Here is a 21,417-nt window from a genome sequence, read left to right on the forward strand (position 1 = left end):
CCACGGAGGAGGATGGAGTTGTCGACGGCCTGATGGTTGCTGTTGGTGTAAGCACTCATCTCTCTCTCTCTCTCTCTCTCTCTCTCCTCATCGTAGAGAGCTCCACGAGTGTCCATCATCTCCTCCAAGTTCGCCTTCATCGTTGCTCTCTTGTTGTCCCCTGCGAGTGCGATCAACCTCACCCCGTGATCGGCCTCCTCGTCCTCCTGACCGGACCGGGCTGCGGACTTGCCTCGGGCTGCGAGCTGGCGAGTGAGCTTTGCGATCATGCCATGGATCTCATGCTCCATACGGCGCTGGCTCTGCTCGTCAGGCTTTGCATTCGAAACCCATGGTGGTTTGGTGGTGGGAAAGGGAGAGGATTGGTCTGTTTGCGTCTAGGAAGAAGTACTTGTGTTGATAAGAAGAATGTGACTTGCATGGGAGACGAGGGACTGATCTGATTCCAGTTCTCAGGGTTGGGGCGGTGGGGGAGGGAAAGGATTTCTTATTTCCTTGACCTCACGGTTCCTCACTACTCTTCGAGTTCTGCCACAGCCCGCGAGAGAAGGATAAGTGGGGCGCTGGACGGGACTGGCCTCGCTAATTGGCTCAAAACTTAAAATACATGGCCAAAAATTCGGATTCTTTTGAGAACTATTGTTTCCATCCCGAGCTTCAATTTAATGCAATCGTGTCATAGAACTTGCCAAATGTTGCAATTAAAACCATGGTGATGATTTTCATTAGATGGCCATGACAAAGATGGTTATGTAGCTTCAATTTAATGCAATTGTGTCATAGAACTTGTCAAATGTTGCAACTAAAACCATGGTGATGATTTTCATTAGATGGCCATGACAAAGATGGTTATGTGATTGATCAATCAAAAAGCAGCTGATATGGTCAAAGTGATTGACATGGATATCTTTTTGCCTTAATTTTATGTTCTTCGACTACGGATCCCAAAGGTCACCCATCCTAATACTATTCTCGCCTAAGCACACTTAGCTGCAGAGTTCTGATGGGATCCAATGCATTAGTGCTAGTATGATTGTATCCTTCGAAATCTTATGATTCTTAACCTACGCTAAAATATACTTCAAACAATTTGGACTAGGAAGGGTGAACTTTTCCCAATAGCTGCATTGTCACCAGCCCTATGACCGTTAGTATCGTTATTATATGTGGCAACTACAGACCATAAGTCCCCATGTTGTTTAAACCCATATGAAATAAACAAATTCAAGCAACATTAATTACATTCAAATTATTCAAAATCAATTTAATTATAAATGAGATCCAAAAAGTTATCATGGATTAGACAAATAGTTTCCAATTTATGACTTCAAAAATTAGTATGATTAGAAAAGTTACAGAACAAAAGGAAACAAAGAAAAATTGAGTGAATACTAGACCACCGTATCCATCATTACTTACCTCTCCTAAATTTACCAGAGAGTGGGCTTGACGCCGTCTAAGCGGTCGGCCCCGGCCCGTCATCTTGGTTCTGGGTCCCCTTTTATATCTTGCGGACGAACCAAAGGGATCGAGAGATACTGTTCGAGATCGATCAATTATTCTCCTCCGGTGACAGGAGACTTCGGGATTTCAGATCCTCGAGAGATCGAGAGCGAGAAGAGAAGAGATCGTCCATGACTCTCGGAGGCTCCGGCGGTGGTTCCAGCGTCGTCGGTGAGAACCCCCAACACCCCCCCCCCCCCCCCCCCCCCTTTCTTTCCACTAGCGAACAAATTAAGGGGTTCCCTTCTTCTCCTTGATCTTTAGTAGTTTTCCGTTAGCTTTCTCTGGATCATCTATAGGTGTTCTGAATCGAATTTTTCTCCAATTCTGTAGCATGGTGAAAAAGTTTTCATCTTTGTGAGGTTATCCTTACGATCTTAGGGTTCTCCGTTGCGAATCCTGGTTCGCTTGGATTGTGTTCTTGTGATTGACTTAAGGAGACACATTTGATTTGTGCGTTGCTGGGTTTGAGGGTCCCTGCCTCCTGTGTATTTGTTTTATTGGGTTATGTTTGGTATTTGTTTTTTTTGGTAATCATAGTTTGTCTCTGTTTTGACAATTAATGTTTAACAAGTATGATACCCGGGCGATGCGCGGTGAAATAGTACAATTTAAGAATTAATTGATCAAATAATTAAATAAGAAAGTTATATTAAAAATTGGCATAAATAAAATGTAAAGAAAATTGGATAACTAATCCTACGGAATGGGAATCATCAAATCGTGCGAATAAGCCATCCGGCCCGAAAAGTTTTTTTTTTTTTTTTTCCCTAGGCATGCACCTGCCATTGGCTCGTTCTCTGCCTATCCCTTTCCTTCTTGTACCTTCTCACCGCCCCTTCACCACCACCACCACCACCACCACTTTGTCGTCCTTATACACAGACACCACCGCCACCATCGTCACCACCTGCAGCCTTCGTTAAACTTTTTGAAAAGTTTATGATATGATTGATGTAATGTTTACTATATGTTTTCTATGTGCTCAAAAGGATTATCAATGTTTATGTTGCAGTTCCTGATTCTCTGATGCGGCAGTAACATGCTGATATTCATATTTATAGATGATGAAATATAAAATATTTGAAGGTAGTGGACACATATTATATGCATCAGAAGGTTTTGGAAAACAAAAACCCAAACCCCTAAACCTACAGAAATTGACATTAACCGTAGATAGAAGAAAAAATGCACATGGCGTTAGGTTTGATGGACTAAAAAAAGTTGCAGAAATTCAACCCAGTTGTTCTTCACGTAGAGAAGCAAACTGTTGGCATTTCATGCGACAAAATTGAGAGGCTCCTTCTGCTCTGTTTTTCCTCCAGCTTCTGCCTTGCTTGCTGCTTCGAAACAGTTGCTAGCTGATCTTTGGTGATGGATCCATAGATGTACTCGTGTCGGAGAAGGCCAACAATTGGTTGCTGGTGAGAGATGTCATGAACTTTTCTAATATCAATGAAACCATCATGCATGATGGACTTGGAAACCTACCTCGTGGTGCTTATTCATGGATGATCCTGTTAAATCCCTTGGTCGAAAGATTTTTTTGAGAGGATATTAGTAGAAAAACAAGAAAACTATTGCACTAAGCCCCTTATATAGACTTGATGTTTCCTAACCGTATTTAAAAAAAGTACATTTAGATAGTAATGGAAAAAGAAGGTTTGTTTTGAATAAGAAATCTATTAAGAATAATAAACTATTATATATAGATTTTAGTAGGTGGGATAGGATTACTGTTGTGATGTGAGGGTGGGGAAGATGGATTGACATCTGAGAGATCACAATTTGGAAGGTGGGGTTGTCATTGTTCTTTCTACCACTCTTTGAATTAATTAACCTATCAGCTAACTCTGAGTTCATGGATACGGGTGAGGTTTGGAATTTAAGATTGTTGCAGAAATAAGAGAAAATCCATATCAGATCAACAGCAATTCCAATACGCTGCACAAACAGTTGGGTAGAAAAAGCAAGATGGAAGTAACTCAATTGTTAGCCAAATTTGGGTGGCAGTGCATCCGAGTGGCGTTGAGCATTTTCAACACCTTATGAGCATCTCCAATGCCTTGAGGAAAGGGATCGTCTAGCTTGTCCAAAATCTATAGTAAATCTGCATGAAGAATGATGGCAGCCACCATCTTTCCCCTTTTGGACTCTGATCCCCAGTTGACACATGCTCGTGGTGCATCGAACCGCCTTGCTCTGACTTCTTTATCAATTTTGATAGCAGAGGCTTGACGACCACCTTCTTTGACAACGTCGCAGACGTTCATCGCGATGAATGTCGTTTCTCACGACCGATGGCGAAGGACGGTGGTCGGGTTCTGATCTTCTCTTTCTTAATTTCTCGTCTTTCTGCCGGCGATCAGGTCTCCTCGAGTTGGCTGAGGTTAAGGCTTGGTAGGGGTTTGTTCTCCTATGTGCTAAAGATTAAGTAATCCCTCGCCTTGGACTCTAGCATCATGGGGGTTGGAAGGGGGTGGCAGGGCAGGGGAGGAGTTGTTGGTGTCGTCAGTGGAGGGGAGATGGCTGTTGTGGGTGGGTGGGTGGTTGGGGGGGGGGGGGGGGGGGGAGGAGTCCTCATCATTGTCCTTGTCATGGATGGAGGGACCGGCTAGGGGCTTCTTTGGGATGGTGTGGTTGGACATGCTGGCAAAGCGTTGGAGCAGGGCGGGGCAGAAGCTAGGGATGGGTGGAGGATGGGGCAGGGGGTTCTCCAAGGGGGTTGGATGTAGTAAATTTTATCAAGAAGCGAATATAAGTGAAGATCTTTCTTAAATATCACATCCCTTATCTTGTTATCACTCTATGTTTCCTAACCCTATTTAAGAAAGTATATTTAGATAGAAATGGGGAAAGAAGGTTTGGTGAATAAGAAATCTATTAAGAAGAGTCCAAGCAACTTGAAATTCATGACAAGGCAAGTTCAATTCTTTTATGATTTTTTTTTTTTTGAATTTTTACTGCATTTTGAGGGGGTAGAGCTTTTTCTCTTACCTGTTTGTTATTAAGATATTTGAGTAATTTTTGCACATGCTTTATCAAGGTCAGTCGGTCAGAACTTGAATGTAGTGTTGCAGACCACTCAGCGGCTCTGACAAGTTTTATCAATTAATGTTACTTTTACGTATGGTAGAATATGGGAAACTATTTATATACTTAAATTCTGCTTTAGGGATAGTAGAAGATCAATTACATGGTAAGACAGTGACAGAATTATTTAATCATGGTTGTGGAAGATTGTTAGCATTGAATGGAATTAGGGTTTTATTGATAAGGTAGCTGCCTAATGTGCAAAAAAAGAAATTCCTCTTTTGGTTTTGATGTTATGCTGTAAAAGTTTGTAGGGAACACTCACGAGTTCCAGAATTTTGTGCTGGATCTGCACCTGCAACTATATTTTTTTTATTTTTTTTGAAATGTATTTATGCCAATGTAAGTAGCCTTAGGTTGACTTGGTCAACATTGTACCACTTTGCTGGCCTGGTAGGAAGGCTGACCACTATACAAAACGTAAACAAGCACTTGTTGGGCGCAAGCTACCTTAATCCACATTTTGCATTTTTTTTATATGATCCAACTATTTGAATGAACTTTAGATTAGAATTCTAAAGTCAAATGGTTTTTAAAGGTGCATTATGGGTGTTACCACATTCCTAAGCATCCATTCTGTTTTTCCGAAAGCTTTCTTATCATAAGATATTATTACCATGGTAAGTATGACCAACAGTCTGCTGAAGTATTGAGCTAGTACATATCAATCCATTCTTATTATTACTTTTGTAGCAAGATGAAATGAATAAGAATATAATGTTTTGCCTAAAAACAAAGGACTACCAAAAAATAAGGAGCTTGCTTAAAATTCCAATTTTCTTTGCCATATTCAGGCAAAGTGTGTACATCATGACTTTGCACTTAAAATATGTGATGTTTAGAAGTTTAATGTTAAATTCCGAGATAAGACATCTTCCTTGCAATGTATTTTACAAAATTGTACTTGCATCATGATTTAAATGGTCATGTTGTTGTCTATTTGTCAGTAACAATTGATAAACCTGATCTAGTTATGTTTCTGTCTGAAGATTAATAGATCATTATTAAATTCTTAAATCTATCATCAGCCAACAAGCATTAGTTTAAGCAGGTAACATCTTTTCTTCTAGATTCTAGAAATTTTTTCATACTTCTACAAAGGCCTTGCTTTCCTATTTAGCATATATTTTAAATAATACATGTTTTGACCACTCAATATGTTATCATTTTTCTCTATCTGTTATATATTTTGCAGAAATCTATAGTACAATTATACTATATTATAAATCTTCAGGTTCATCGTGTTAAGGATTAAAGTATCGCTTGTCATTCCAGCTAGAGGTTGGCAAAATGTGTGGGAGCCCTCATTGAAACATTTTATCAATTGTGTAAAGATTGGTGTGGTTTGGATGAGGCTACTACGGTTGCTTTGGGGGTATTTGGACAAGGCAGCAACCCTTAACACTGCCTTGGCTAGTGGTGTCCCATTGTGAGTGGATCTGTGTATAGAGATTGTTGACGGAGCCGATTACTCAAGCTGACTTTTTTCTAAATGGTGGTGTTGTTGCTGGGCCTGTGTAGCCAACTTGTGCCTAGCATCTAGGCAGGCTTGCCAAAGAGTGGAGTAAGTTAAAACTATGAGTGGAGTGGCATGTTTTGGGTGCGGCTGCATTGGCCATGACAATCAATGGTGCACCTTTCTAGAGGGTTAGCCAAGGAAGGTCATCATACCTAAAAATGTGGTGTCAAAGAATATGATGGTGAGGGCAAGCATTTAGTGCCAGTCACTAGCAGGTGGCTCAACTTCCAATGCCGCCCCTGCAGGTGACTTAGGGTCCATGGCTAGTTGCAAAATGTGTCTCAAACGTGAAAGTGAAGATGGCAGCCCATTCAAGGCCATTTGGGTCACTGCCTAAGTCGACTTGAACATCTAAGGGAAGGGCTGACTTGGCAACTCACCTCACACATTCCTTTGTGCAAGGTGGTTCTTTGCCGTCATGCGTATTGGCTGCTGCCCAAGAAGGTCACCTGGTGCCATGTCAACCAATTGCCCACGCAGCAGTGGGAGTCTCAGCTTGTCCTCTGCTTCAGGCTCTTGCTATGTGGGGCTATCTTCTAAGGAGGGAGTAGTAATGGTGCAGTCCATGGACATGGGGTCGTTCGTCCTAGAGTCAACTGGTTAGGCTGGTTGTGGAAAACATATGGCAAGGCGGCCAAACTCATGGGGATTGACAATTGCCGGCAAAGGTTGCTTGGTGTCACGTCAAACCAACTAGACACACGGCAACAGCAGTCATGGTGACATCTTTTGCTTTGGGTTCTTACTGCGCAGGGCTATCTTCTAAGGATGGAGCAATAGTAGTGCAAAGGAATGGGGCTGTTCATCCTAGGGTCAATTGGTTTGGCTGGTGGCAGGAAACGTAAGACAAAGTAGCGGTGGGGAGGTCTAGCTCCCAGCTCTCCCTACCAAGGAACGGATGGGAAGCCAACTCTTGTAGGCCCACCCAAGAAGATGTCGAAGGCCACTAAAGCAAAACGTTCGGTTTACATGGACAAGGTAGCATTGATGGGTCACAATATAGACTTAGGATTTGGATAAGGCCATCATGAAGGCAGTGCTCTGGAGACGGTGACCATCAGACCTCAGTTGAGGGGTCATGCAAACCCACTGCAAGAGGGCAATTCTCAGGCCACCAATTAGCTATCTCATAGGCGAGAGATGAAGGTTGACCATAGTGGTCACCAGATCCATTGGGGTAGCATGTCAAACTTTTGGCACCCCGGTTATTGGCTAGAGCCTTAATGGGGCCGAGAAGGCTGCATATAAGGTGATATTGAAGAAGGTATGTGCTACCATCGTAGGATGTCAACTAGCCATTAGATGACCAATACTCGAGTGACTTCTTAGGATGATATCAATGGGGAAATGGACGTCATGTAGGCTACTTTGGTGGTGGCTAGTCACTAAGTGTTCGTGAGTGCAGCACTTGCTTGTTGCAGTGAAGCCGTCGGTGTCCTTGGGTAGGCTAGCCCTTTGGGGCTTCTTTTAACCCTCTCCTTGTTGGCTATCCCCATCCATTTGATGATCCTCTGTTGCATCAGGTTGTTCCTCAGACAAGACATTGGTTGGGTGATTGTGCATTGGGCGGACGTGCATGAAGACGTGTACACAAACTAGTCCATGCAAAAGTTGTTTCTTGCTAATTCCATGGGTCTTGTACTCATTGGTGATACCTTTTGTTCCGTACGTGTGTTGTATATCTACGTTATACTTTTTACTGTTTTAAAAAATAAAGTGACTTATCAAAAAAGCAAGTAAATATTTTTCAAAAACAATAATTATTTTTCTGAAAATAATAAAAAAAGTTAGTTGTCATTTTCTCTTTGGAGGGAAAGAAAGTGATATATCTAGCTGGCCATATATGATGGCACCATGGTGATTGTATCAATACATGACATGAAGATGTTGGGAGATAACCCTTTCAAGCAAGGTTTGCCATGCCTATGTATACCGCCTCGTACTAGGCGTACCATACCGTATTGGTATTGAACAGAGACTTGGTACAGGAGGCATACCAAGTTCGGTACGTCAAATCAAGCCTCGTATTAGACATACCAATATTGTATAAGTATAGTACAGGTATAAGGTCTAGTACCGAGATTGTGTACCTTGCTTTTAAGCATAATAAAAACTTGGTGCTGACTAAGCATGCATTTTAAAATTTTATGTGGTTGCAACTATAGAGAACCTGAGAGAGTTGGAAAGTCTTGTTTCAAGTTGCTACGAGAAGTCAGGGTTTTGTTATAGAAGGAAATCTACTTCTGTCGATAAGAAGATGCTTTCTTTTGTGTATACTCTTCTTGCAATCTATTAATTTTGTTATTTAACCTCTATATGCTCGAGTTTCATTTAATACATATCTATATGCTCGAGTTTCATTTAATACATATCTGACTTCTACTTTAAGTTTTCAACAAGATTGTACTTATTATGCAAGGGCACCAAGAGTGCATAGAGGGTGTTAAGAGAGCGATATTAGCATGGTGTCAGATCATTCTTTAATAATCTATCTAATTAGAGGGAAGTTATGGTGCCTTTACATGGATAGGTGGAATTCAAAAAATTGGTTCATTTAGATAGAAGTTTGTATGCTGGAGATTGAGAACCCGGAAAAATGGAGGATAAAAGGATTAAGTAATATGGGAAATATATTTGTAGGATACTCAATAAACTTTGAGAAAAGTTAACAATTCTAAATCTGTGGGTCATTAACAGAAGTAGCTAAAAACTCAGGATGAATTTTCTTTTTTCTCTTTAAGTTGGAATTTAAATATGCTTTTAAAATAAGTCTATATAATAATTGAAGAATATTGAATAAGTTTGGACAATTCTATCACTGTTCTGGTGTTAATCATTAGCTGCTAGTATCTCAAAATCAATGTGTAAAGTGGCACATGATACTGTTTAAAAAGATTGAAGTAGAAAAAGGCACAGCTAACAAGAGTGAATTTGATGCTCGGTTACCTCATATAGTTGTAGGGACTGACACTTTAAAAGTTTAAATGATTCAGGATGATGAAACACCTACAAAGTAGGTGCCCAGAAACAATATTCTGAAGGGGTGTTGCATGAAACTGCATGTAGAAGATTACATCAACTAAGATTTGATGACGTTTTGATGCTGAGTTGGTCTTTTTCGCCACGCACTAGTCAATTGTATCAGACAAGTTATCTAGGATGGGAAATAGAAATACTACCTCATTCTTTTCCCATGTCCATGATGTTACATATTATTAGTTATCTGAATTGCAATGACATCTTAGCTCTTTTGGGTGGAAATATTTGTAGACTATGATGGATATTATCAACATTTTCTTTTAATTGGTTATTATATGTTTGGAGAGTATTATGTGTGAATATTTTTTTAAAAATAATTTGTAAAACACAAAGAAGAGCACTACACCAGTAATTCTTTGTTTGATTCTTCTCTAGCCATGCTCGTCATTCCATATAGTAATGGCCCACTGTTGGATGGTGGCAATTTTGCTAATTAAAATTTGCAGTTCCTCGGAACTTTAGATTACTCGAAGAACTTGAACGTGGAGAAAAGGGCATCGGAGATGGGACCGTAAGCTATGGGATGGAGGATGGAGATGATATCTTCATGCGCTCGTGGACTGGAACAATAATTGGCCCCCACAATGTAAGAGAGATTAGTTTGCAAAACTACAGGGTATTAAATTTCCTGTGGAGTCTTTAAACTTCACTAGCTTTTAACCATCATTTTCTATGCAGTCTGTTCATGAAGGACGTATCTATCAGCTTAAACTATTCTGCGACAAGGACTATCCAGAGAAGCCTCCAAGTGTCCGATTCCACTCACGAATTAACATGACTTGTGTCAATCCTGAAACAGGAGTGGTAATGAAAATCACCCACTGCAACCCCCTCCTGATACAAAATCACAAAAATATGCCTGCCTAAAAACACATGCACTGTGGATGTAGGCATGTAGAGAGAATCAAGTAACAAGTGTTTTTCGTTGCATTGTTTTAACTATTTCTAATCTGCAAACTGATGTTTGGGTTGTATCTGTGCAGGTGGAGCCAAAAAAAATTGCGATGTTGGCAAGTTGGCATCGTGAATATACCATGGAGAACATCTTAGTGCAGTTGAAGAAGGAAATGTCAGCACCCCATAACCGGAAGCTAGTCCAGCCCCCAGAAGGCACATTCTTCCGATCAGTGGATCTGTAGTGGTTCACACGTGCTAATTGAGCAGCAGAGTACTTTAAGACATTGTCCGGTGTGAAAAATATTGATCTGGCATATGTTGTAATGATTGTTAAATGGGATGCTTACGCTAGTTAATGTATCTGTTATCAAATGTTCTTCCTTTCAACAGTCTAGAAGTGTATGTTTAAGTTTCATACCATATCATTCAGATGAAAGTGTCTGTTGAAGTTATTGCTGCGCAGTTGCATGTGGAGTTTAAATCTTGAATGGGTTCTTATCTGTTGAGCAACCTATTGTAAGAGTCAGACAAAGTAATCTCCATCCACATTGTAGAAGATGACCACTCACCAGAATATATTCTGTTCCACATATATCACCTATGAACTGTGCTGCTGAATTGATTTGGGTGAATGTGTTTATTTCTGAGTTGTATTTAAAACCATGTTAGGCGCCTTATTGTTAACTTGGAGAAATTAGCCTTGCCTGGCAAGAACTTCATGGTCAGGGGGGCTGGTCTTTAATGCAGTGTGTTTAAGATGAGAACTGGAATAATATTGACAGTCCAGATACCACTTAAGAGTATAAGATTTGTGCATGGATGGAGATGAAGGGTGACGGGAGTTTTTTTTTGTGTATATTTTTGGAAAGAAGCAGGACAAGATAATGGTAAAACAAGGATAACAGATCCAGTAAAACTGAGAAATTGGTAGCAGAGATGGTATGAGAATGTGCAATGAATTGGTGTCAGAGGGTCAAGAGATGGAAACCGAAGACTTGAATAACACAAACTGACATTGTAAGAACTGATCTACATAACAATGTCAACTTCATATGATGATAATAGTACTGCTCAGCAGCTCAAGCATTGACATTTATATAAGAATCATGCAGGTGCTTCTGTAATGGCTCGACACTTACAGTAGCTTATGGAAGGAGATATATACAAAAAACAAACATCAAGTGATTACTGTGTTCGACGAAGTTACAGCTCAACCATCTAGGGAGTCGACACTTACACTATCGACTCCCTAAAATCAGTGAAAGGGTCGATGGAGCACTTGAGAAACCAAAGTTCAGAGAGGAACATCTCCTCACATTTCTCTTAATTTTTCCTCACATTCCCTGCAAGACTCCCTGTATGAGGCCTTCTCAAATGAATGAAGAAGTTATATGCATCCTTGATGGCAAAGGTCTCGGTAGAATTTATTCTCAAAAGCCAGTACTTTGAACAACGTGAGATGCGGTGGTGCTCACCGTGGAGTCGTATGGGTGGCTGTGGTTGGAGAGAAAAATTAGCCGTTAAGAGCGGCGAGTGATGCATTGTTGAGGGCTCCAAGATTCCATGTACTAGATAAAATTAGCAGTTGGCGAAAACGAGGCTAATTCCACATTTATTTTGTTACCAGGAGCAACCTTGGAACCGGGGCGGCTAAGCTGAATGGCTTGGATTGGGGTGAGTCGCCCCCGGATCTAATTTATTTAAAATTTGAATCAAACTATAACCCATTTCTATTTGGGTTGAACTCGGCTGGACCCAGTTTAGAAGTAATTTTACTAATTTATTGGATTTTTTTTTATCGAATTGGGTTAATAATAGTCTAGACAAGGACAATACTATGCATGTATGCATTTAATTTTTTAATTATATCCGAAGTATATTATGTAAGAAAATAGAATTAAATATGGACATTAGCAATAATCCACTCTGCATATATCTTGATTTGCAAAAATATATCAGCACAATTAACAACAGAGATTGGTTATTTTTTGTGGGGAAAAATAAATTGTTCATAGTGCATCACTTTTAGGTCTGTTCAGATTTTAGTTTCCATTTGGAGCACGTAGTGTCCCATGATGAAAAAGGATCATATTTTTCAGCCCATGCCTCATAATCTGGGTTTAGACTGGATTGGATTAACCAACTTCTGCTCACACTCGCATGTGTGTGCATGTATTGTGCATGCATGCACATAGTACTTTTTTTCCCGTTAAGTTGAATGAATTAAATCATTCAAGTATAGATATATTCGTAGGAATCAAAAAATAAAATATTTAAAAATTAAATAAGAAGACCTGATCTAGAGTCTCATAATGTGGTTTCAATATAGCTAGCAACGTAGGTGCTCGTATACTTTTTACTACTCCTAACTTGTAATCCCCATTGGTCCAAAACAAACATTTACATGCAATGATGAGCTTGAGAATAACTGATCTTTTGCGTTTCCGAAACAAATTATCATTACTTGTCATTGGCAGTTGTAACCCGGGTCTAAAATGACGCATTTTAATCAATAGACCATGTAAAACTATCATTAACTGCTATAATAGTTACAACAACCATTATTTGCCTACAAAAAAATGTTATGAATTTTTAATATTTAAATATTCCATCATAACGGCTATTGTAATGATATTATAACTGAAAATAACAGACAGTAACAAAAAAATAACGTTATTATCCTTCTCCACACTCTTTATTGAGTAAAAAAATATTATTTTTGGAACTGCACAATCACTTTTGAAGAGAAATTATTGTATAAAATAAATTCTAAAAGAAACTGGTATTCTATTTGGAAGAAGATACAAGTGAAAATAATAGCTCCTATTTGATATTATAACGATCAATATTGTATTATAATAACCGTTATTACATATAAAATGTTAAGGGTGGGTGGCTGAAACAACTATAATGGTTGCAACACCATAATAAATGAAGAGAAAAATTAAATTTGACATATTTATGTTTTTTTTTAAGATGACAACTAGTTTGCTAGTACTTTTCAATCATATTTAAATATGCATAATGAAATCCCGCCATCTACAAAGTTCAAAGAGCTTAGAAGTAAAATGTTAACCAAAATCGTAAGAGTAAGAGAATATCATGCGTGGCTATTAAGTAATGAACGTGTGCTTTAAAACCATTATAATATGAGTCTTTGGTCATAACGAATGCTTAGAGCTCATTTGGTTCACGGGAAGCATTTTTTCTCCCAGAAATATGATTCCTACAAAGCAGATTTCTAGGAAAAGAATGCTTGGAAAGTACTTTTGGTATGTTTAGTTGACCATGAAAAAGTGACAGATTTTCAAAGAGTTTATGTTTGGTTGACCATCCACTTTTCTGGATCAGAATTGGAGCCCCACTGGCATAACAATCTCTCAAAACAAAGATGCTGGTCTACTCCCCGATTCATCGGAAAGTTGTTGAGATTATTCTAGTTCACGAGTTTTTAAACTTTTTTTTTCTTGAAAGAATCCTTTATATATATATATATATATATATATATATATATATATATATATATATATATATATATATATATATATATATATAAAATTTTAAATTGATAATTTGTTAAAAAAAAAAATTGAGAAGTTAACAAACCAGATTCTAGATTCTAAATCTTACAAGGTGCATCTCCATTTATTTGGTTATAAGCAATTATGCTTTGGATGGACCTGCCGCCCTAACCCTAAAACAAATTCTAATTATTTATATTATACCTAAACAATTTAAATTTTTGAGAACATAGAGAAATTGTTCATATTATTTTCACATAAAAAATAAATAAATACATTCCTAATATTCTTTCTGCCAAGATTTTTTGCGTGTATACTTTTATAGATATATAAAATTTCATGAATACCCTCATATATTTACTATATATATGTATACCTTTGTGATTATTTTTTTCCATGTATACTCTTAAAACTATCTGAAATTACATGTATCCGCTCAAAATTTACTATTTATGTTGATACTCTTATAATTATTTTTTTTGCATGCAACCCTTATAAATTATTTCTTTTTTCATGTATAACCTTCAATATAAAATAATTTACAAGGGTATTTACATAAGCATAAGTATTTTCAAGTGTATAAATGCAAATATATATATATATATATATATATATAAGGTATAGATGCAAACAGTATGCATGCAATTGAAGATATTTATAAGGACACATATAAAAGAAAATAATTATAAAAATATACGTGTAAATAAAAAATTTATGTGGATATACACATAATTTCAAATATTTACATGGTTTATACATGTGAAACAAAAAAAATTTACTTATGGGGAGGCAAAAGGCTAAACATATGGAAAAAACATAAGCTACTTATCTGAAGTTCGGTCTCACCGTAGAGGATCCAAACTCCAATCTCCATGCATCTAATACTATTCATACATGAGCATGACATCATCTGTCATCATCTTTTCCCGCGTTAGTCAACACGTCGAGCGTGGACTCTTTTATGCAAGTCAAAAACCACTCGAGCTGAATTATTTAGCTTGTGTCCTGGCCAATGATCTCCATTTGGCAGAGAGCCGGCCACTTTGTTTCGAGTCATTTTAACGTGAGTTGCACGACCCCGTACAAGAATTATGCCTAACTTACTAGAATAATGTCCCTTGGTGAAGAATCAAACTGAAAAAAACCAGTCAAGAAGAAGGCATTTCTAGATTCACAAGCCAGATCAGGAAACAAAAAGAAATATCATAGCAGATGACCTACTCCAACAATTTGATCTATCCTCGATACAATGTATCTTTCCAATCATAAAATATTCACATCAGAGGACCTATTTATCTGCATCTCAACATTTTGTCTAACGCTGCTTCATTTATATCTCCTGCTTCAGCTATCAGTTGTATCTCTGCCTTCTACCTCTCTCTATACAAACTCTACATAAATCGGCAACATGAGGATTAGCATATTCTCCGGAAACAAGGCATCCTCACAGGAGAAAACACGACAGTCAGCGGTGCATGATCAGATAGAGAGTAGTCCTCCGGCCACGTTCCTTTCTCCACTTCCGGTGGGAAGAGAACAGCATTCTTCACATTGAAACCAAAAGCCAGCAGCCTCTCGGCACCCGTTTTCAGTCCGACCTCAGCCATCTTCTCAAAGTTCTCAGGTTGCTCCGACCGTTTAGGATTCCAGATAGCTAGCTGCAAAACATCAGGAGGCAATTGATGTTTAAAGGCAGTATAAAAAGTTGGAAGGACAAATGTGTTTCCTGAAGCTGCATAAAACCAACAAAAGTCTTCAGGGCCTTCTTGCTCGGTTAAGGAATGCAATGTTGAAAGATGATTAAAGGTGTTGATTTAGGACATGCCAAGTAGTTGCTTGAGTATGAAATGGGCATCTCAGACTGGTAGCATACCAGAAATTCTTCATAGTCCACAACACCGTTTCCGTCAATGTCAGCTTGAATCCACAACTCCTCTATGTCTTGGGGACTTAAGCCGTGAGGATGGCTGGTTAAGTGTAACTGTTGATTTAAAAAGTATCAGCAACCACTTTCTCATAAAGGTTTCAGAGGTTCAAACTCTTCTGAGAGGAAATAGGTACCTGACAGAGTGCCTGACAAAAACCTGAGTAGGTAATGCAATCACCAGGGCTATCCCCTTTAAGGAACGCAAATGCATTATTCTCTGTAAGAGAAGCAGCTCTGAGAAGATACTGAAACAAGAAATATTCAACCATTAAATGGATTGCGAAAACATAACTGTTAGAGCTGAATAAGGGTATAGTGACTTTTGCAACTCAGAAAATAGAATAAGTGCATATGCATTGCTTCATAATATCACATTCACATACCATTAATTATACACAGGCAGACATATATCAATGAGAGAGAACACTTTTCATTCACAATGAAAAAGCTTTTTCAAAAACTCATTCTCAATTACTCCTAAAATATATACCTTAATTCATGTTAGAATCAAACAGAAAAGGGTAAAAGAAACTAGTGCTTAGCAGATGCAAAATATAAAAAAAAACACACACCTTAATAATTCCAAATACAGCTTCGTTCCAGCTAGTTCTCAGGGGCTTCCTGTGCTTATTGGGATTAAGAAGCCATATGAAATCGACTCCGCAGATATTTCCACGATGATTGCGGTGGCTAACCCACTGCAGGAGCCAGAAAAGCAAATCTAACAAGTGTAAGCTTTGAAAATGTGTTGGCAACAGGATTAAGCAATAAATTGACATTAATCTAAAGATTACCACCTTGTGGGCATCTGCATCACTGTCGGTATAGTGATGAGCAGCATCATAAGATGACACAAACCCCTGGGAGGTAAGAAACTTGTAAACATGTCCGCGTTTACTTCCATTCCAGTCCCTGCAAAGAACACAAAAGGTTGATAGTTTTATTCAAATTAAAAAGAGGAAAAAAGAGAGTATGTTATAAAGAAACTGACCCACAGAGTATGATAGGAATAGAACTAAGCTTATATTCTTTCTGATAAGATTCTATAGACTGGAGGATCTTGTATACCTATCATTAAAAATGAAATGGTAACAGTGAGAAATCACTGACAGGAGTAGGCAGGTAAAATCAAGGGAGCCAATGTATTTGTAAGAAGGCAGATCAATCTACCTGCTGCAAGCGAAGTATACATAAGCTGGAGTCATGAGGAAATAACAAGTGGGTATTTACAATGAGAATCTGCTGTTGAACACTGCTGTTTCGACTTTGATTGAAAGGAACAACTGATTCAACATGTAGTAGCTGCGCTACACGATCCCCAAAATCATTAAACAGTAAATCTTGATAATTTAGAACTCTAAAATAGTCCCTATGCACAGCAGTAAGCAGACCTGCAGACAAGTAGATGAATTTGCTGTTACTAGTCTCTATTATTATAAAAACAGTTTATTTTCAAAATGTTTCTATCACAATAACATTTGTGCTTAACAACCAGCATAGATGTTAACATGCAAATGATTTATCATAAAGTCTAATGGGCAAGAATTCTTATCAATTGGTGCAGGCATTAATAACCTGAAAAGATACCTTTTCTTTTAAAAAAAAATGATAATGATAACTGAAAACAACATCAAAGCAGCATATACTCATATTTTTGGCTTAAGCTATTATTTTGATGAATAACCAAGCATAATATGCTCCTACTAGATGATAAAACGATAATTACAAGAACATTTATTGGTAGCAAGAGCAAAAAAGGAAGAGTGGTAGGAAATTGCATCTAAAGTGTACCATATTAAAGGCTCCTCGCCATATGCATTCTTCTGCTAACAAAAAGACTATAAAAATTATGAATCATCATATAGCAAATGATACTCCTTGTCGACAAATCTAAATACTCAAACTTGTGGACCAAGAAAATGGACTACAAAAAATTAAGTAAGGTCCTCATTTAACAGATGCCAAGTCCCAAACCATACTCACCACACAAAGCCAACCTGGTTTCCAAGAATAGAATATTCTAAAAAGAAGAAAAATATCACCATCCACCCCAATGCAAACAGGAAACTGATCAGCATCAGAACATACAACTTTGCAATCAACAAAAACTGCAAAAAACTTTTTTGTTGGATCTCAAAAGAGCACATATCGATCATCATCGAATTTTCAGAACACAACAAGTTCCATGGTCTACATATGTAATCCTTTATCAGCAATTATTAATATAAATGACACAGTGGTTAAACAATCCACCTGTGTCATCACAAGGGCAATTCAAGAACCACAGATAATAAAAGAAACATACCATCGCCGCGATTGTTCGTGCGTGCAAGTTTCAGAGTGATATAACCAGCATCGCCCAGCCTCCTTTCGTACATATCGACGAGTTCATCGTTCCCAAGCCAGACCTCCTATTCCAATCCAGAACAAAAATAAAAAAAAGAAGAAGCAAAAACTGATTAGATTCACACAAACTCCCACATCGAAATCGAATCAAAACATAAGAAGTTCGATCCCACCTGGAGGCAAATTATGGAGGACATGTCTCCCAACAGCCGGTCTATGATCCTCTGGTTCCGGCTCAGCCAGCATGCTCTATGGTGGCTCTCCCTGCAGCTCTGATCCTATGTTACCAAAGAAATCCAATCGAAATCAGATCAAAGGAGCCACCTTTTTCTCATCCAAACAAAAAGGCACCGAAAAACAACAAAGAAATCGTTGCAATCATCCACGAGAAAATCCAAAACCGGCCATTGACGCCTCTCTACCTCCTCATGGAGCCTTTTGTAGATGGGCGCGAGAATGTTGAAGGTCGTGCAGGAGATGCAGCGCTCCGAGGCCATCGACGCCCCGTACCCCATCCCCCTCTTCGGGATCAGGCCCCTCTTCTTCCCCTGCCGCTGCTTGCCCCTCTCGCCCCCCTGCCTTGCCCCGCCATTGCCATCCTTTCTCTGCGCTCCAAAGCAAAACCCATCACAATCCAAGAACAGCAATTCTACGGTTCCGATTGATTCCATCAAAATTTTCCACAAATTTTTGAAAAAAAAGGGTGGGGTGGGAGAGGTCAAAATTACCATTGCAACGATCACGAGAGAGAAGAGAGAGAAGCGAATGAGAGACGCCCAGAGAACGAAAGAGACGAGGAAAAGAAACAGAGAGAGAATACCGGCGGTGGTGGGATTGCGAGTTCGTCGCCGGAGAACGTAGACGTTTCGATTTGGTGTGTCATCCTTACGGGAAGGGCTCGGGAGAGCCTTTTAAAAAGAGGTCGGGGCCTGGGGGGCGACGGAAACCCGACGGCGAAGTTACACCGGCTTGGCCGGTAAATCCACCGCGAATCGCAGGTTGCCCGCATCTCGAGACCCCGCCCGTTCCGTCGCACCCGTCCTGGCCTTCCAAAGCCACCCGGGCCTACCCAAATACATCAACGATTCCGTTTATGTCCAGCCGATCAGGCCGTTTAATCAAAATCAGACGGCTGTGATTTGTAATAGCGGGTGTTGACGTCTTCTCGACGTGTACGGCAGGTCAAGCAGTCCGACTGCAGTCAGTCTTCTGGCAGCGATCTCATCCGTCCGATCTATTTGGTCGTTCTTATCTTGGACTGCGTCAGATTCACGGTACGATGGACCGCGCAGTTTAAGGTTGATTTGATTTCCACTCGGGAGTATATCAACTACGAAGCGAGGAAATGAGATTGAGGGGTCCACCGATTCGACGGTGGAAATAAAGAATGGGATTAGATAATTCCTTCGAGCCTTAAATTTTGGAAGACAGTGGGAGGTGCGGCGGAGATTGAGATCGGTGGTCCCTCAGGGATCCAACATTATTTTAAGGGGATTTGGTATTGGATTCGACGGCTGGCGTTTCGGGATTCGGGACGGCGGGAGTTAGGCGAAACTGTTGGCGGAGTGGGGGAATGCCTCTGGATATCCGCGGGTGCCAGCCAGTGGGATTAAGATATACGCGGTGCCGAACGGAGCGAAAAGTGGCGGGGGAAACGGATACTGCGTCCAGGATAGCGAGGACAAGAGTGGGGCACGCTATTCTGGATAGAGTGGCTCACCCCCAGACGGGCGGGCAGGCTTGTGCTGCCCCCGGATGGCAATGCTCATGCAAAATAAAGGAGGAGAGAGAGGTTTGTGCTGCGAAATAAAGCCGCATAGGTTGGCGTATGGTCATTTTGATTAAAAAAATGGATCAAAAAATTGGATTTGTCTTCAGCTCCCACAACCTCGGGAGCTAGATCAAGAAATTGTTTTCTTGTTATAAATTCATTATAACAACCACTATTTCATTGATATTTTAATAACCACTATTTCATTATAATAACCACTATTTCGATGTTATTTTTTGTTACAATTTTATTATAATAGCCGCTATACTTGTGCTAACTGATGGGTGTAGTTGCGCAGGTTCAAATCTCAATAGATCATTAATTGGATTTGTCTGCAGTTCCCATAATTCTGGATTATTGGAAACATAACTGGATAATAATTTTTTTTAATTTATCTATGTAGCTACGCAATTTGCTAACTACGCAATTACTTAATTGCGCAAGGACCGGGTGGTTGTAGAGATGGTCACCTAATCCTGCTACTTGATATCATGATATGAATCATTTGGATCAAGTGAAAATTTAATAGTTTGCTATCCTCAAGTATTGGAAGATGAGCTTTCATATTCGTTTCCTAACAGCAGCGTCATATTGCCCTCTGATAAGCTACTGCCAGCTCTCCTTTAACAGATACAGACTTTCAATGCTTGTATGACTCGGGAGAAAGACTGGAGCAAAAGTATGCACCTAAATCTCAGCCTGGCCTCTTGAGGCATTTTGAGTTGGAAAAGGCAGCTCAATGCAGTTCCCCATGCAATTTCTATTATGGCTGAGGCAATGCAGAAAACTTACTCCAATAAAAAGCCCTCAACATCTCATAATCATGCCAATTCCCTCATGCCTCATGGAAGGGAAAGTTAGGTGGCACTCCCAGAACATTGCATTAGGTCATGTAATAGAACACTGTTGAGTTTGCTGAAGAGGCAATCATGCCTCTTATCTAGTAACCTAGGTTGCTTATTGATCATGTTCCCTTTCACAAGGAATACATAAAAATCCTACGATCTTTAGAATGTAGTTCACAAGGAGAACTATATATATATATATATATATATATATATATATATATATATATATATATACATATATATATATATATATATATATATATATATATATATATACATATATATATATATATATATATATATATATATATATATGGCGATTTGTCTGTTTGGTTAAAGCCTTGCGTGCGTTGCCAGCCAGAAACTGGCTTATGCGTCTTTCTTAGGTATAACTAGATTATTATTCTATTAGATATTAAATATTTCTCCAGATGGGAGGTGCTATTCTCCTTGGAAGGAGGTGTTGGAGTTTTAGGTTAAGAAAAAAAAGATTTTATTTTTAAAAAAATAAAGATAGCAGATTTATCCTATAAATTTTAGTTGTTTAAAAAATTTTAAAACTCTTATCCTTTTCTTCAAACACTTCTTTCAGAAGTGTTGGTTCTAATCGTATCTTCGAAAATGCCGCACTGTATCGATTTTCTAGATAGAGTCTATAAATGGACTCCTCCAGGATAATCCAAACTCAATTCAATCTCTATCTCGCTGGTACTCTATTGTCACGACCCCCGCCCCGTTCCCGGCGGGCCGCCGCGACGGTCCTAGGGTGCGGGTAGGCATAAGGCCACCAGCCACCGCGTAGAACCCTACTACCTATCAATCATCAATAGATCTTGAAAAATTTGGCATGATACATGCACAAAATGATCACTTTTCCTATAGTGACCAGTCAGGATTATCTCAATACATACAATACACTACCTGTCAGAGCAGCAATCACATAATCCGTCACA

The 21,417-nt window shown here is 39.1% G+C and overlaps 2 protein-coding genes across 3 annotated transcripts; one reads left to right on the top strand and one right to left on the bottom strand.

Moving 5' to 3' along the window:
• The first annotated feature begins 1,513 nt into the window (after window positions 1-1,513).
• Window positions 1,514-10,503, top strand: LOC103702776 (ubiquitin-conjugating enzyme E2 variant 1D-like). Its single transcript, XM_008785335.6, has 4 exons — window positions 1,514-1,674; window positions 9,601-9,740; window positions 9,833-9,958; window positions 10,138-10,503. Exons 1-4 carry the CDS (start codon window positions 1,635-1,637, stop codon window positions 10,291-10,293), a joined length of 462 nt encoding a protein of 153 aa, XP_008783557.1. The 5' UTR covers window positions 1,514-1,634; the 3' UTR covers window positions 10,294-10,503.
• Window positions 10,504-14,758: 4,255 nt separating this feature from the next.
• Window positions 14,759-18,888, bottom strand: LOC103702775 (putative calcium-binding protein At1g02270). Of its 2 annotated transcripts, none has more exons than XM_088723610.2 (11): window positions 18,574-18,888; window positions 18,268-18,450; window positions 18,019-18,123; window positions 17,805-17,910; window positions 16,670-16,890; window positions 16,491-16,567; window positions 16,297-16,411; window positions 16,072-16,197; window positions 15,634-15,744; window positions 15,446-15,553; window positions 14,759-15,230 (listed from the first exon to the last, which is right to left on the bottom strand). In XM_088723610.2, exons 1-11 carry the CDS (start codon window positions 18,574-18,576, stop codon window positions 14,988-14,990), a joined length of 1,398 nt encoding a protein of 465 aa, XP_088579736.2. In that variant the 5' UTR covers window positions 18,577-18,888; the 3' UTR covers window positions 14,759-14,987. The 2 variants fall into 2 exon arrangements, with proteins under 2 accessions (XP_088579736.2, XP_088579735.2); XM_088723609.2 differs by having other exon boundaries at window positions 18,666-18,727.
• Between the last annotated feature and the right edge of the window lie 2,529 nt (window positions 18,889-21,417).

The sequence above is a fragment of the Phoenix dactylifera genome, chromosome 6 (genome assembly GCF_051530095.1).
Source record: "Phoenix dactylifera cultivar Ajwa chromosome 6, Ajwa_hap1_PhDact_Kaust_v1.1, whole genome shotgun sequence".
NCBI classification, from domain to species: domain Eukaryota; kingdom Viridiplantae; phylum Streptophyta; class Magnoliopsida; order Arecales; family Arecaceae; genus Phoenix; species Phoenix dactylifera.